This window comes from Sinohyriopsis cumingii, chromosome 6 (genome assembly GCF_028554795.1).
Source record: "Sinohyriopsis cumingii isolate HCF-2022 chromosome 6, ASM2855479v2, whole genome shotgun sequence".
NCBI classification, from domain to species: domain Eukaryota; kingdom Metazoa; phylum Mollusca; class Bivalvia; order Unionida; family Unionidae; genus Sinohyriopsis; species Sinohyriopsis cumingii.
Window position 1 is genome coordinate 10,914,639 of NC_142966.1, and position 18,931 is coordinate 10,933,569.

The 18,931-nt window shown below is 33.6% G+C and overlaps 1 protein-coding gene across 2 annotated transcripts in view; it reads left to right on the forward strand.

Annotated features, from left to right (window-relative positions):
* LOC149796367 (cilia- and flagella-associated protein 337-like) overlaps window positions 1-18,931 on the forward strand; it is a 175,110-nt gene that overhangs the window by 109,007 nt on the left and 47,172 nt on the right. Inside the window, exons 15-20 of one of the 2 annotated variants that reach the window (XM_089961042.1) lie at window positions 3,744-3,767; window positions 9,612-9,714; window positions 12,244-12,350; window positions 13,663-13,742; window positions 14,740-14,794; window positions 16,311-16,422. In XM_089961042.1, the coding sequence (XP_089817168.1) occupies window positions 3,744-3,767; window positions 9,612-9,714; window positions 12,244-12,350; window positions 13,663-13,742; window positions 14,740-14,794; window positions 16,311-16,422 (481 nt within the window). The remainder of the gene's footprint in view (window positions 1-3,743; window positions 3,768-9,611; window positions 9,715-12,243; window positions 12,351-13,662; window positions 13,743-14,739; window positions 14,795-16,310; window positions 16,423-18,931) is intronic. The other variant, XM_089961043.1, reaches the window with a different exon arrangement.

The window sequence follows — 18,931 nt, forward strand, 5'->3', positions numbered from 1 at the left end:
ACACTGAACATCTGCAATCATGGATTACTGGACACTAGTCTGCAACCATCAGGTATGATTTGTACCAGTCTCCTAGCAACCATCAGGTATGATTTGTACCAATCTCCTAGCAACCATCAGGTATGATTTGTACCAATCTCCTAGCAACCATCAGGTATGATTTGTACCAATCTCCTAGCAACCATCAGGTATGATTTGTACCAATCTCCTAGCAACCATCAGGTATGATTTGTACCAATCTCCTATTTTCGGTCTCTGGTCAGTGAGCACAGAGCATCAGATACCAAGTGCTGAGCACTGGACATCAGGTTTAGACCACTGGTTTTGAGGAAAGAGAGTAGCTTTGATTGAGCCCCTTTCCCTGTGTTTCTGTATTAACTGAGGGAAATAGGTTCCAAATTTTAATGACCCATTGGGCTGATAACCCTGATTTCTTAATGTTCCTGTTCAGTGCTAATGGACCTGTGGACTCCTACCACCCAATGATAAGTTTGCCATGCCTCTTGTACTGCCATGACACCGTGTACAACTTTGACACAGCAACATGGATTTGTGGCCTTAAAAGAACTGAGGAATAAGCAACGCCATTTCCTGGCCATAGTACCATCAAAGCAGTATACTCATCTTGGAAGATTCATGGATCACCCGCAAATACATTTTAAGTAGGGAAACCAGCAGTACTTATCCAGTTTAGTTCTAGTGTTGTCTTGTAGCCAAATGTATTCATCAAACCATCAGTAGCTAGTGTTGATATCAATTACACCAACAAACTCTTGCACATTCAGAAGCATGTATTTTGATATGTGATTGACCATTAACCATTTCCTGAGTAAGTTATCCTTTGATGATAAAAACATACAAACATGTTTTGAAACTTTAACAATAGTATATAAATAGCAATTTGTGTTTTATGGACTGAATCAGTGATCTGGACATTTTAACTGCCTCTTGTACACTGTTTCGTAATAAAATTAGCTTGAAACTGTAAATGCACCAGTAACAAGGAAATAATGGCAGACATTACTGTGTCTGGGAAGTACCACTTTTTAAGATTGTCTGTTTTCGTAAATTTTTCGGCAAATATATTCAGAAAAATATACGATTCATGGAATGCAAAGCCTAGGTATTATGTTATTGAAGATATAGCTTTAAAATGCAGTTATGAAGGTCAGAAACATATGGGGCAATGATATGTTGTGGAATTCGTGAGAAGTCTTGTATGGTTAAAGTTGTATTCTGACTTGACTAGTATTTGTGAAAATAAGGAAAAAAGCAGCGAAGCAAATACTATTTAACCAGTGCCTAAAACTACTACTAGTACATAGGCAAATAAGTAAACCATAAGTTTACAACCCTATCAATGGAGCTATATCAAGTGAGTGGTTACATTATGAAAACACTTCTTCTAAAACTAGATGCACTCACAAGTCTGTGTTGATTTGGTTGGAAAGAAAGGTTTAGTTCATATACCTACATGTCTGTAATTTTATGCATATTAGTGTGTCATGTATGAATAGTTATGGTAAAGTTTAATCCACAAGAAAGAAATCAGGACAAAAGGTATGATCGGAAGACGTGTGCATTTTTACTCATGTACAGGGTACAGGGTTTGTTTCAAATGCATTTAGAAACCTTTAGAGTGCCATTATTGTGAACTTTTAGAAAGTAAAATAAAATGTGATTAAGGGTAGTTGATTAAGCATTTTCACTAACTTGCAATTACAATAATGTAATCTGGTTACTCAGTTAAAATTTGTTACATTGTAGCTTTTATTATTCTCTTTTAAAGTCATATGGCCAAAATAACTCAAAAAATTTTCTAATTGAAAATAAAGTATTGCTTTAATCCAATGTTAAATGCAAATATGAATACGGGAAATAGAGGGCATAATTCAAATAACAGATCACACACTATATATATATATAAATCATTTCTTACTTCACTTCCACTTCTCCTTGTTGAGCTATAATTTTTTCATGCTCTGTGCAAAAGGAGAAGTCAGTTCTCCCTATAATTCAAGTCTATCTTCACCCCTGGACTTGGTTCCCTTTAAGGAAGGCTTCATATGTGGCCTCTCCAGTTATTACATGTAGCAACCAGAGAACTCACAAGAACCCCTAGTCCATTCCGGACTCTTTAAGATCGAAATTTCATAGAACATGGAATTGGTGGAAAAATCAGGACATGTTTCTGACTGGAGTGACCAATTTATGCACCAAAATCTCACTCCTTCCATTATACCAATTCCTGATTCAGGTTGGGTGTTCACCTGTAGACTGATGGTTAGTGTTGCAGGGCATGTGGTATCAGTATGAATCTTCCCTTCACATGAACAAGAAATCTTTTTCAAGCACTTCATGGGAGCATCAACCAGATAAGACAAAACATTATTGTGTCATAGCTGCTACAGAAAGCACCATCTCACTGATTGGAAGTCTGGAACCTCCTCTGTTGGACAGCTTTGGGGATCACTCTCAGATTCTGCAAGAAAATTATTCTGGCAAATAGCCAATCCAGATATGAGAGAGCAGTCCTCACAGAATGATCTCTACACCAACAGAAACACTCTTTCATCTTTGTAGAAAGTGAATGGTAGACTTGTTTGCAATGTGGTGGAGAAAAAGCTTACTATTTTTGTCTCTCCAGTGTTAAACCAGAAGGCATGGCAGTGGATGTCTTCAGTCTAGGGTAGTATCAACGGTAACACCTTCCCACCTTTCACAGGATCTTCACAGACAGGACTTAGTAAAAAACAATAGCAGCAGAGATGAAAAGAAAAGAAAAATGCAGATAATTAATGAGGACTGGTGTTGATGGTTATTATTTTGCCCAAGATGGATCTGATGGTTCTGGAAATGAAGAAATGGATTTAACATTAGACCTTCATTGTTTCTATATATATATATATATATATATATATATATATATATATATATATATATATATATATATATATATATATGTATAGGCTTATAGGAAGATGTAATATAACTGTAGTTTTTTATCTGTTCTAGACAGGCTGCATACATTCTACAAAATTATGGCTAGTGTTCATAATGAGCATGCTCAGGGGTTGACATCTCAGAACCTGTATGACTATTGTTGGCATCTCAGAACCTGTATGACTATTGTTGGCATCTCAGAACGTGTACGACTATTGTTGGCATCTCAGAACCTGTATGACTATTGTTGGCATCTCAGAACCTGTATGACTATTGTTGGCATCTCAGAACGTGTACGACTATTGTTGGCATCTCAGAACCTGTATGACTATTATTGGCATCTCAGAACCTGTATGACTATTGTTGGCATCTCAGAACCTGTTTGACTGGGGATGGTATCTCAGAACCTGTTTGACTAGGCTTGGCATCTCAGTGAAACCTGTTTAACTAAGGTTGGCATCTCAGAACCTGTTTCACTGGGGTTGGTATCTCAGAACCTGTTTGACTTGGGTTGGCATCGCAGAACCTGTTTGACTAGGTTTTATATCTCAAAACCTGTTTGACTAGGATTGGCATCTCAGGGAAACCTGTTTAACTAAGGTTGGCATCTTAGAACCTGTTTGACTAGGGTTGGCATCTCAGAACCTGTTTGACTAGGGTTGGCATCTCAGAACCTGTTTGACTACTTTACTTTCTTTTGGATCATATTTTATGGGGTTATCTGCATTGTATCGATATATATCTCTAATTAATCTTAGATTTTGTCGATATCTAAATTAATTTATTCCATTTATTTTAAGTATTGATCAGAGTGCACCATCCAGGTAAGGCTCCAGTCAAAAACTCTTCTTTTAGTAAATGGAAATAACTGCTACACAGTTGCTTGAAATCTTCTGCACGCAGTTTTGAATTGACATCTTTCACTATGTGATAAATCTTATTTCGAGTGTCACAGCTTTGGCTCTACTTACTTGTCAACTTTTTTTATTTTTAAGGGGAGGATATTTTTTTCTTCAGGTTACCACATCATGATGTGTTTTTTATTTATCATTACATTACACAAGCCACTCTTGTTAATCCAATTTCTGTTGACAAAACTAGTACATTTGTTGTATTTAATCCTCTATAACATGCACATGATTGTGATGAGTGTAGACACAGATCTGCTGTGACATAAAGTGACCCCTCACTATAAGACACCTCAGTATAACATTCCATTTTATAAGGCAGGTATGGTCATGGATCCCATTATATTTTGTAATAGCAATACTATGTATAATGTACCCCAGTATAAGGTGACATTTCTATATACATTATTCCCTCACTGTAAGGTACCTTTGTACAATGCTGGCCTTTGTATAGGGTGCGTAGTGTCATGGATTTGGTTACATTATATTATATTATACTAATACTGTGTATATTATGCTCCACTATAAAGTGTCCTGATGTGCTGTAATTATATTTTATTTTTACTGCTCCATAAAAATGGTTGTATAGTTAGGGGTCACTGTAATTCCATCATGTAATATCTGTAAATTCATTGAGTGTGAAGCTATAGAACATCAAACTCATCAATTGAGAATGGCATCCTTCATGGAACAAATTGAAGGAATGAGGTGGTATATTGTGCCTTTTGGATCTAGGACACACATTCCTGGTTCATGCATACCTCCTGTCGGGCGCATACTTTGCCTGTTTTCACCAACAGAATACATTTCTGTTGAGTGAATTGACTTCACCCTGTGAGACAGAATATGTTTAACTTTTTGAGGGAGGGAGGTTGATGGTATAAAACAAGTTTAGACTATATTTTGCGGATTTTATATTTTTCACCTTTATCTTTTTTATATATACGTTTTAATACCTTTACATTCTGTGTTTTATTTTGGAATACTACATATTTACATCTTCCTCATGCTTTCTGGCTCAGTTCTTTATCTTTACTGTATTAAACTTTTAATTGACACTTAATATGGAGTATTGTGCTGATAGGCTGTTATACATACATACATACATACATACATACATACATACATACATACACACAGACACAAACACACACACAAACAGACACACACACATACATACATACATACATACATACATACATACACACATACATACACACAGACATACATACATACATACATACATACATATATCCATACATACATACATCCATGCATACGCACACACACACACATACATCCATGCATACACACACACACACACACACACATACATACATCCATCCATACATACATCCATGCATACACACACACACACACATGCACACACACACACATGCACACACACACACACACACACATACATACATGTTGTGAGTGTATATATAGAGACACACATATACACACTTAGACATTTTAAACTCATGCATACAAATTGAAATGAAATAGTGAAGATTGAAAAATGACATGAATAACAACTTTTACAATATCTCCACAAGGTGAAAATTAATATGGAATATCTTTTTTTCCTTAGGAGAAGATTCAATTTTCATGTATGACCTACGTTTATAATCAGTGTGTACTATATAGATTTCAGGCAGTGAAATTGCAAGTTATGTTTTCTTATTTTTATAAATAAATTAATAAAATATTTTTTCAGATTGATTAATTGATTATTCTATAATGAAATGATTTAGATATTTTTTTGATTAAAATTTGATTATTGTCTTTAATGATAATATCTTGAGTCAATAGCATAAGGACCAGATAAAAGATATATAGGAACCAAATAAAGATGCATAGGGACTAAATAAAAATACATAAAGACATAGGAACCAAATAAAGATGCATAAAAGTATAGGGACTAAATAAAAATACATAAAGACATAGGAACCAAATAAAGATGGATAAAGAAGAATGTGAATGTTTCCTTTTTTATACATTTTTTAAAATACATAAAGTTAGAGCTGCCTTAAAAATAAAACCTTTTTTGGTTAAAAAAAAATTGTTTAAATTTGCCATGTAATCTTATATTAATACTTAAGGTCATGAAACTAATTCCATTTCATATGTGAAGTTTTTACTGTCATTCCTTACATTATTTTCATTCTACTTCTCAGGCTTGTACTAATCAATTTTTCATGTTAACAAATCTGAAAAATGTATTATGTCCATCAGATCTTTACAGACTGAATTCTTGATGTAGAGTGAAATAGTGTTGCCTTGAACACTTGGAATTATTACCTGGATTTTGAAAACTGGGCTGTAAGATATATTTTATAGCAGAGATAGATATTTTCTGTACTGTGAAATACAGTGAAACCCATCTGAGAGATCACCTCTCTGTCAACAAAAACTGATTTGTTTAGACAGGTGGTCTCTCATACAAGGTCTGTGCAGGAGTGCCAGTTTTCAAGGTCAAAATTTTCACTGGGTTATGAAAAGGAAAAAGAGAACACTTATTGAACATATATATAGACCTTTTAATTACAGTTTTTATAGGTTGGCCATGTTTGTATCCTGTGACATTTCACGATTGTATTACTGATATCGCCCAGTATTCAGCTATAGTCGTATACATTTAGAGTAAATATTTTTTATTTGCACATGTATTTAAAGTTAATAATGCATAACTGAAGAAAAAAATAATTCTGAACTAGGTACCCAAAAGTTTCGCTGTTGTTATAATTTATGTCTTATACGTTGCTTGATTACATTTTTGGTCCTAAGACAGTAATTTATAATTTCTATTTCCACAGCTTTTTATATCATAGTTCTAAATTCTGTATTATCTAATGTTATCAAATTGACAATAGCTTGAATAGGTCATAATATTTGTACCTTTGCATTTATTCATTTTCTGGTTTTTGTGACAATGTCACACAATTCGGTACATAATGGGATATATTCATGTACATGTATGTAAACAGATGAATTAATAACTTATTACATAATCAGTAAATAAAATTATGTTTAGTACACCAATGTCAAATTTTATAAGCAACAAAACTGTAAAGTCTTTAAGCTATTTTGCTTATAATTTATTTTAGTTTGTTTACAATATTTTGCAAATTGTAAGAATTATTCTACTTAACAAAAAACCCTAAAAACTTTCTATGAAATTCTGTATGTTTTGACATTTTTCATTTAAACAGTTTCCTTCATTTATTGTTTCAGATTGAATTTAGTAATTATAACAATCAAGATTTACTTATAAAGGTTATGAATGAAGATTTATTTTAAATTTCTTGACAAAATCATAAAAATAAGTCATATCTCAAAGAATTTCTCAAAATTATATTCCATTGTAATAAGTGCATTGTAAAAGAATTTCAAGAAAAAGGAAGGTAATAATAATGCCAATATTTTATTTTCTAGTTTATGTTGATTTCTCAAGCAGGTAAAAGAATGAAACCATTATGTGCATCATGTGATCGATTTTTCAGTTATGGTATAAACATAGTTACCATTTATATCCATTACCGTATATATATATATATATATATATATATATATATATATATATATATATATATATATATATATATATATATATATCCCACTACCATTTATATCCATTACCATATATATATCCAATTATCATTTATATCCATTACCATATATATCCAATTACCATATATATATCCATTACCATATATATCCAATTACCATATATATATCAACTACCATTTATATCCATTACCATATATATATCAACTACCAATTATATCCATTACTGTATATGCTGGCATTAAAGTCAGATCCAACTGCAAACTTCACAGATCCAGATCTGCTATTTAATAATATGCAGGCAAGTCTGGGTCCATCCAGTTTGTTAGGAGTAATCAGTACAAAAAATAACATAGACCTGCTGGCTAATTCTGCAGTTGTTCGCAGTTGGATTGGACCTCTAAGTGAGCATATATGGTACTTGGTATACAAAATCTAGTGCACATGAAGTATCTGAATACAGTACACTTAAATTATACAAAATCTGTAAGTGTACTGAATTCAATATGCATTGAATATATCTAATCCAGTACACTTTAATACTCAGTCCAATACACATTAAGTATAATACTCAGTCCAATATACTTTAAGTACAATACTCAGTCCAATATACTTTAAGTACAATACTCAGTCCAATATACTTTAAGTACAATACTCAGTCCAATATACTTTAAGTACAATACTCAGTCCAATATACTTTAAGTACAATACTCAGTCCAATACACTTTAAGTATAATAATCAGTCCAATACACATTAAGTATAATACTCAGTTCAATACATGTTAAGTATAATACTCAGTTCAATATACTTTAAGTATAATACTCAGTCCAATATGCTTTAAGTATAATACTCAGTTCAATATGCTTTAAGTATAATACTCAGTCCAATATATTTTAAGTATAATACTCAGTCCAATACACATTAAGTATAATACTCAGTTAAATATGCTTTAAGTATAATGCACAGTCCAATACACATTAAGTATAATACTCAGTTAAATATGCTTTAAGTATAATACTCAGTTCAATATGCTTTAAGTATAATACTCAGTCCAATATGCTTTAAGTATAATACTCAGTCCAATACACATTAAGTATAATACTCAGTTCAATATGCTTTAAGTATAATGCACAGTCCAATACACATTAAGTATAATACTCAGTTAAATATGCTTTAAGTATAATACTCAGTTCAATATGCTTTAAGTATAATACTCAGTCCAATACACATTAAGTATAATACTCAGTTAAATATGCTTTAAGTATAATACTCAGTCCAATACACTTAAATACTCAGTCCAATACACTTTAAGTATAATACTCGGTCCAACACACTTTAAGTATAATACTCAGTTCAATATGCTTTAAGTATAATACTCAGTCCAATATATTTTAAGTATAATACTCAGTCCAATACACTTTAAGTACAATATTCAGTCCAATATACTTTAAGTATAATTCTCACTCCAATATGCTTTAAATATAATACTTAGTTCAATATGCTTTAAGTATGATACTCAGTTCATTATACATTAAGTATAATACTCAGTGCAATACACTTTAAGTACAATATTCTGTTCAATATGCTTTAAGTATAATACTCAGTCCAATACACTTTAAGTTTAATACTCAGCTTAGTATCCTTTAAGTATAATACTCACTCCAATACACTTTAAGTATAATACTCAGTTCTGTATACTTTAAGTACAATACTCAGTCCAATATACTTTAAGTACAATACTCAGTCCAATACACTTTAAGTATAATACTTAGTCCAATATACTTTAAGTATAATACTCAGTCCAATACACTTACACAAGTATACAAGCTCTAATACACTTTAAGTGTACTCAGTCCAGTACACTTTGACTAGTCTTTCTATCTAGTTTTGCAATTGTTATTGGTGGTTTAGAAGCACACATTGTATCCAACAATTATGGTGACTGGTCAGGTTTTGGATGTGGTCACTTGCACCAGTGGAATTAAAATATTAAATTCAATCCATGCATGATTAATATCATCATAAATGACAATTGATCACTCATAGCAGAGGTCGTTCAAATCAGGCATTGCTGCATGATATTTAATAATGACAGTTTTATAACTAATTATTCAAGACAATCATTTCAAGTTCTTTGTTTAATTAATTGCATGTCAAATCCTTAGACTGATACCATTTTCTGCCTTCAGACCAAATCTCCATGCAGATGTAGTGACCAGCCACAAGGAACCAGTCACCTGCTGCATGTACAACCCCAGTTTCAAGCAAGTAGTCTCATGCTCAGAGGGATCTGTAAGTGGTTTGACAGACAACATTTTACTCTGGCTCAGTTTTTGCTTTGCCTTAAATAGGAGATACCTGTGCAGGTATCATTTTCATCTTTGAGGCAGGATTTTGTGTCTTTGCTTTATAATAAAGTTCAGCAAAGTAATAGCCAAACTCATACGAAATATCTGATTTGCTCATGCAATGTTGAAAAATCAGAAAATCATTCTGCACAGGTGGCTGCTTAATCTCATTGTTATTAAGGTTACTAAAGTGCAGATCAATCAGCCAAAGCTACCCAGCAGTCATCATTTTCCAAAATGTAAGATTCCCTATACTTTAAGTGTTACATAAGTCAGCATTTTATTTATTCTTGGCAAAATATGTGAATAAAAACAAACAAGAATCAGGTCATCAAATCCACCATTGACGAGTGGCATCTCATATCGAACATGTTACAGAGATACCTGTACCATCAGGTCATCAAATCGACCATTGATGAGTGGCATCTCATATCAAACATGTTACAGAGATACTGTACAATCAGGTCATCAAATCCACCATTGATGAGTGGCATCTAATATCGAACATGTTACAGTGATACCTATACCATCAGGTCATCAAATCCACCATTGATGAGTGGCATCTCATATCAAACATGTTACAGAGATACTGTACAATCAGGTCATCAAATCCACCATTGATGAGTGGCATCTCATATCGAACATGTTACAGTGATACCTATACCATCAGGTCATCAAATCGACCATTGATGAGTGGCATCTCATATCGAACATGTTACAGAGATACTGTACAATCAGGTCATCAAATCCACCATTGATGAGTGGCATCTCATATCAAACATGTTACAGTGATACCTATACCATCAGGTCATCAAATCGACCATTGATGAGTGGCATCTCATATCGAACATGTTACAGAGATACTGTACAATCAGGTCATCAAATCCACCATTGATGAGTGGCATCTCATATCGAACATGTTACAGAGATACCTGTACCTTCAGGTCATCAAATCGACCATTGATGAGTGGCATCTCATATCAAACATGTTACAGAGATACTGTACAATCAGGTCATCAAATCGACCATTGATGAGTGGCATCTCATATCAAACATGTTACAGTGATACCTATACCATCAGGTCATCAAATCGACCATTGATGAGTGGCATCTCATATCGAACATGTTACAGAGATACTGTACAATCAGGTCATCAAATCCACCATTGATGAGTGGCATCTCATATCGAACATGTTACAGCGATACCTGTACCATCAGGTATTGGACACACATACTGAATCATGCATACTTCTTGAAGTCAGTGAGCTCTGTCTAGTGCATACCCTGCTATTGTCCATTGACAGTGCAACATATTCTTGTCAAATGTGTCACCTTCCTCCCTGTTAGACAGAAGCATTTTAATATGCACTCCATCAAGAAACTTGATGATGATGTACTGCAAGAGAAAGCTTTTCTTTTTGTCATTCTTTGATACTTAATATTTATTCGGGGATTTTTTTGAAGGCTTTATTTTCCCATATTTTTTTTTACAGTTCTTTATATTTTTACATATTTAGAATTTTTCTTTTAATTGGCACCATATGATGTGCTGATGTGTTGATAAACCCTGTATATACTACTACTACTACTGAAAGTGAAATAACACATGTAATAGCATGTTTTACAGGCAAGGCCAAGTAATAAAAGGCTCCAAGAAAGTACTTTGTTCTCTGTTAGATCTGAGATGCAGCATTTATATATATATATATATATATATATATATATATATATATATATATACTTTTTACATAAGTATAAGTTCAACTTGGTAGAATATATTTTGGGGAAGAAGGGGAAAGATCTGAGGGGGCCAAAAGTTCAACTTGGTAGAATATATTTTGGGGAAGAAGGGGAAAGATCTGAGGGGGCCAAAATATCCCAGGTCAGGGTCATGTTAGGAAGGTGGTAGGGAAATATTTTGGCAGATTTCTCAGAGGGACATTTGTTGCAAAACATTAATTTTAATTATTTTTAAACACATTGCTTGATTAAATTAAATTTCTAATTTAACTACTTCGTTTTAAAATTTTTTATGTACATTTGTTATAAAACCACCATATGGTTAAGAGGGAAATGATTTCAGTATTAATCTAGTAGCTTGGAACAGAGAATACATGTAAAGCCATCTAAACAACTTTTTATGCCCCACCATGACAGTGGCAGTGGTATGAAGTGTTGTCATTGCCTGTCTGTCTGTTTGGTCTTTTTTAGGTTGGCTTGTTAGCAATTTCAGGTACTGTGCTGTTGTATCCATGTTCCATGTACATTTTTAAGTTCTCTGTAGTATAAACATTTGGCTAGTTTCAGTAAAGTTTACTACCCCCATGATGCCTTGGCTGGCTGGCTGGCTGGCTGGCCTAGGAAGTTGTCATCGATTAATCTAAGAATGATTTTCTCCATAGGTCATGACAATTTTGAACATTATGTTTTATACTTTGAATCAAGTCTCTCAAAAATTCCCTTGTTTTCCCAGGCAGTAAAGCTGTGGGACTTGGAGACAGGAACTCCCATATTTGAATATGGGGGTGCTCATGGCGACTCAGCTATCACCTGTATGACATTTGACAATTCGGGTCGAAGGTAAGTGCATTCTGTGGCTTTTTATAGTGTTTGAAATTGGGGGGGGGGGTGAGGTTACTGCCACTTAATCTAAGGAAGACAATTTCATTACAGCTACTTTTATTACTCATATAATTTGTAAGTTTTTTCTTTTAACATTTCAATCACAGTTTTCAGTTTTGTAACACACAGAAGTTAACAGCCAACAATGTATGTTATGGTGACAATGCAGTCTGATAGAGGTGAGATGGGAGTAATAATGATTGTACATTGTGATGAAAATGAGAATGGAGTTATAATGATTGTACAGTGTGATGAAAATAAGATGGGAGTTATAATGATTGTACAGTGTGATGAAAATAAGATAGGAGTTATAATGATTGTACATTGTGATGAAAATGAGATGGGAGTAATAATGATTGTACAGTTTGATGAAAATGAGATGGGAGTAATAATGATTGTACAGTGTGATGAAAATGAGATGGGAGTAATAATGATTGTACAGTGTGATGAAAATGAGATGGGAGTAATGATTGTACAGTGTGATGTAAACGAGATGGGAGTAATAATGATTTTACAGTGTGATGAAAATGAGATGGGAGTAATAATGATTATACAGTGTGATGAAAATGAGATGGGAGTAATAATGATTGTACAGTGTGATGAAAATGAGATGGGAGTAATGATTGTACAGTGTGATGTAAACGAGATGGGAGTAATAATGATTTTACAGTGTGATGAAAATGAGATGGGAGTAATAATGATTGTACAGTGTGATGTAAATGAGATGGGAGTTATAATGATTGAACAGTGTGATGTAAATCAGATGGTAATTATAATGATTGAACAATGTGATGTAAATCAGATGGTAGTAATAATGATTGTACAGTGTGATGAAAATGAGATGGGAGTTATAATAATTGTACAGTGTGATGTAAATGAGATGGGAGTATTAATGATTGTACAGTGTAATGAAAATGAGATGGGAGTTATAATGATTGTACAGTGTGATGTAAATGAGATGGGAGTTATAATGATTATACAGTGTGATGAAAATGATTTGGGATTAATAATCATTGTACAGTGTGATGAAAATGAGATGGGAGTAATAATGATCATACAGTGTGGTGAAAATGAGATGGGAGTTATAATGATTATACATTGTGATGAAAATGAGATGGAAGTTATAATGATTGTACAATGTTATGAAAATGAGATGGAAGTTATAATGATTGTACAATGTTATGAAAATGAGATGGCCTTTCTTTCCAAGACTTTCTTTCCAAGAAGTTCTGGTTTAAACCCTTATAATGTGTTTTCTTTTTTTCTCCAGGTTAATTACAGGTGGTAGAGATGGAGTTATACGGATGTGGAATTACAATAATGGTCACTGCCTGAAGGTGCTACAGAAAGGTTTGTCAGAACTTGATTTTATTCCCCTGTCATATTCCATATGGAAGCCATATTTTATCAAGCCCATTTTAGTGAACATTGAATGATTTTATACCTTTACCATATTTTATACAGAAGCCATATTTTTGTGAAACCCATTTTATTCCATACAGAAACCATATTTTGTCAAGCCCATTTTATTCCCTTGCCATATGCCATACAGAGGCCATATTGCCATATTGTTGTTAAGCCAACTTTAGTTAAAAGCAAGACATGGCAGTCACATTTCTGCCATTACCTTACAATTATTTCCTAAACCCATTCATTGATTCTCATCATATTTGGCATTAATCTTCAGGAAACAAGATAATTCATTCCATGACATGCTCATTCATCCCTCTCAACACGGGGTCGTGGTCTCAGTCTTACAAAATTTGTAATAAAGGCTTTGGTTTAAGTTCTTAATTTGTTCATATATCCTAAACCACTTGATGTCATAATTGGGATGAATCATTATGACACGAAGATAATTCCTTCTGCAACATACTTTTATCACCCCTGTGGCCTTGGGGTCATAGTCAATCAGAGAAAATTTGCATTAAGGTTTTGGTTGAAGTTTTCATTTTTTTCCTTCTAAATCTCTTGATGGATTCTTCATACTTGGGATAAATCACTGCAAACAACAGCAGTTTATTCTGCAACACAGATGTTGAATCCTTTGACTTTTAGGTCAAGGTCACTATAATAGAAAATTTGCATGAGGGCTTATTTTTTCATTTGCTTATATTTCCAGAGTCTCTTGATGGATTCTGTTTATAGCTGGAGTGAATCATCATCAAGCTGGACTATTTATTATACACAAGACTTACTCAACCTTTATACATTAAAGTCAAGGTCACATGTAAATAATTTCGAGCTACAAAAAAACATGTATGTATTGTATCATTTAAAAATTCGTCTGGGAGCGAATGCAGTTTTAATGTTGTATTGTATATCTTTATTAATGTTGTACTTTTAGAGGAAGACAATGAAGAGATCTGTGATTTGACCTATATTGAAATGAATAAAAACAGGTAAGAAGAATTTAATTCATGCTTTTTTTTCTTCAGAAATTACTGTGGATACTTCTGTTAGATATGATTATATGTTGTCATGTGGTGTCACCTTTCCAAATGATCTGCTCATATTTTGAGGCACATGAAAACCTTGTTAGAAACATAAAAATTGCATTAGAGTTTACAAGCTTCATGCAAATTGGGTTAGAATTTACAAGCTTGCATATGTGGTTTGCTAGATCTTTGAGCCAAGGAAAAAACAAATTCTTCAGTGGGCAGATCTTTGCTCATGTGCAAACTTGGATGTTCACATGAGATATTACAACTTTGAAAAAAACTCTTCTCCATTTTATCTTTTGCAGTTTGATAATTGGGCACAAATATATAATGGAATGGTGTTAAGCAAGTGTACCATACACATGCCAGAATGATGACGTTGGACTTTTCCTGATTGTATTATAAGTATATAGCTCTTAAATGCTGACAAGTGCTGACATTACTATGGAAACAGAGTCAGTCAAATGTACCATAAATATGCCAGTATGATGACATTTGACTTACCCTTGTCATATTCTAATTATAGCTCTTTTAGTGCTGACATTATCAATGAAAGGGAGTCAAACAACTCTGCCATGAATATGCCAGTATGACATTTGACTTGTCCTTGTCCTATTCTAATTATAGCTCTTTAGTGCTGACAGGTGCTGCCATTACCATGGGAAGGGAGACAAGCGAGTTCACCATGATTATGCCAGTATGATGACATTGAACTTGTCATTATCGTATTCTCTTCATATCATTTATTGTAAAATAAAGATTTGTTGTAAAATTTTGTCATGATTTGACTTTCTCTTGGTTTGTTCATACATTGTTATCCGAAAATCCAAAATGCTGTTTCAGCTACCAGTATCACATATGCAATCATCAGTTGGTCTTTTTTGACCATTTGTATGTGTGTCCATTTGATCATTACATATGCAATCATTGGTTGGTCTTTTTTGACCACTTGTATGTGTGTCCATTTGGTCATCAGTTATTTATAGACACAGTTAACAATTACTTTCCAAGTTGCACTAACCATAGTTCATCCCTTTCTGTCAGCTCCATTCTGTCATATAAAAAAAATTCTGCACAGTAAATTTGGAAGGAATTTTGGGACTGAAGCAAAATTTAGTGTGAGGCTTTAAATTTAGATGACTTACATCAAGTTCTGTGTACTGTGTTTTTGGACAAAATGTAACCAAGTTATGTTTCCTGCTTGGAATTTTGCCCTTTCATTTTTAAATAACTTTCATGAATAGCATGTTTGTAGGGGCATCACTGACATGTGGCCATATTTGTTTGTTCAGAAGTAAGTTTTTTTTTCATAATTTGTATTTCACATTCTTGTATATCTTTTCATATTTTGGATTCCAAACTTGTAATTTCACACACTGGTATATCTTTTCATAGTTTTGACTCCAGGCTTGTAATTTCACACACTTGTGTGTCTTTTCATGCATTATGTGAGTGCGTTAGCTTTGTTTTTTTCCAGATATGTGGTGGCAGTGGGATGGGATAGAAGAATCAACATTTACAGTGACTCTCTCACTGACAGCAATATTCATCATGTACGACACCCACTGCCAAAATGGAAGGATGACTTGGTAATCACACCACTTCAGTTATCCAGTAACCTTACTTATTTGACCTGTTTACTTTTAAATTTGGCATTAAAAGTGTCAGTACAAAAAAATTTATCATTATAAATGGACCAGCAAACATAGCACATATGATACAATGACAAAGAATATAAGATACAAAAAAATAACTTTTATCACATTCATTAATAAGAAAAGAAAGATATTTTTATTTCAGATAGAAAGTTAGTCACAGTTTGACCATTAAGATTACAACACAACTTTTTTAATCAGAATGTTGTTAGCTCTACTGGTCATAGACTTGACGAGTCTGCAGGATGGTTTTTTGTCTTTTCATATGAAAGCACAAGTTTGTTATTGCTACTTCTAACCTATTTTGTGGATTGCCATGAAGCTCTATATAAACATTAATCACATGGTCTAGTATGTACACATTCATCCCATGGTGTAGTATGTACACATTTATCCCATGGTCTAGTAAGTACACATTAATCCCATGGTCTGGTATGTACACATTCATCCCAATGGTCTAGTATGTACACATTTATCCCATGGTCTAGTATGTACACATTAATCCCATGGTGTAGTATGTACACATTTATCCCATGGTCTAGTATATACACATTAATCCCATGGTCTGGTATGTACACATTCATCCCATGGTCTAGTATGTACGCATTCATTCCATGGTCTAGTTTGTGCACATTAATCCCATGGTCTAGTATAGTCTATTATGTACACATTAATTATATGGTCTGGTATGGTCTAGTATGTACACATTCATTCCATGGTCTAGTATGTACACATGAATCCCATGGTTTAGTATGTACACATTAATCCCAGGGTCTAGTATGTACACATTAATCCCATGGTTTAGTATGTACACATGAATCCCAGGGTCTAGTATATACACATTAATCACATTGTCTAGTATGGTCTAGTATGTACACATTCATTCCATGGTCTAGTATGTACACATTAATCCCATGGTTTAGTATGTACACATTAATCCCATGGACTATCATAGTCTAGTATGTACACATTCATCACATGGTCTAGTATGTACACCTTAATCCCATGGTCTAGTATCTACACATTAATCCCATGGTCTATTATGTACACATTAATCCCATGGTCTAGTATGTACACATTAATCCCATGGTCTAGTATAGTCTATAATGTACACATTAATTCTATGGTCTGGTATGGTGTAGTATGTACACATTCATTCCATGGTCTAGTATGTACACATTCATTTCATGGTCTAATATGTACACATTAATCCCATGGTCTGGTATGTACACATTAATCCCATATTCTAGTATGTACACATTCATTCCATGGTCTGGTATGTACACATTCATTCCATGGTTTAGTAAGTACACATTCATTCAATGGTCTAGTATGTACACATTAATCCCATGGTCTAGTATGTACACATTAATCACATGGTCTAGTATGTACACATTCATTCCATGGTCTGGTATGTACACATTCATTCCATGGTTTAGTAAGTACACATTCATTCAATGGTCTAGTATGTACACATTAATCCCATGGTCTAGTATGTACACATTGATCCCATGGTCTAGTTTGTACACATTAATCCCATGGTCTGGTATCTACACATTAATCCCATGGTCTAGTATGTACAGATTAATCCAATATTCTAGTATGTACACATTCATTCCATGGTCTAGTATGTACACATTAATCCCATGGTCTAGTTTGTACACATTAATCCCATGGTCTGGTATGTACACATTAATCCCATATTCTAGTATGTACACATTAATCCCATGGTCTAGTTTGTGCACATTAATCCCATGGTCTAGTATAGTCTATTATGTACACATTAATTATATGGTCTGGTATGGTGTAGTATGTACACATTCATTCCATGGTCTAGTATGTACACATTCATTCCATGGTCTAGTATGTACACATTACTCCCATGGTCTAGTATGTACACATTAATCTCATGGTCTAGTATGTACACATCAATCCCATATTCTAGTATGTACACATTAATCCCATGGTCTAGTATGTATACATTAATCCCATGATCTAGTATGTACACATTAATCCCATGGTCTAGTATGTACACATTAATCCCATGGTCTAGTATGTACACATTAATCCCATGGACTAGCATAGTCTAGTATGTACACATTAATCCCATGATCTAGTATGTACACATTATTCCCATATTCTAGTATGTACACATTAATCCCATGGTCTAGTATATACACTTTAATCCCATGGACTGGTATGTGCACATTAATCCCATATTCTAGTATGTACACATTAATCCCATGGTCTAGTATGTACACATTAATCCCATATTCTAGTATGTACACATTAATCCCATGGTCTAGTATGTACACATTAATCCCATATTCTAGTATGTACACATTAATCCCATGGTCTAGTATGTACACATTAATCCCATGTACTAGCATAGTCTAGTGTGTACACATTAATCCCATGATCTAGTATGTACACAATAATCCCA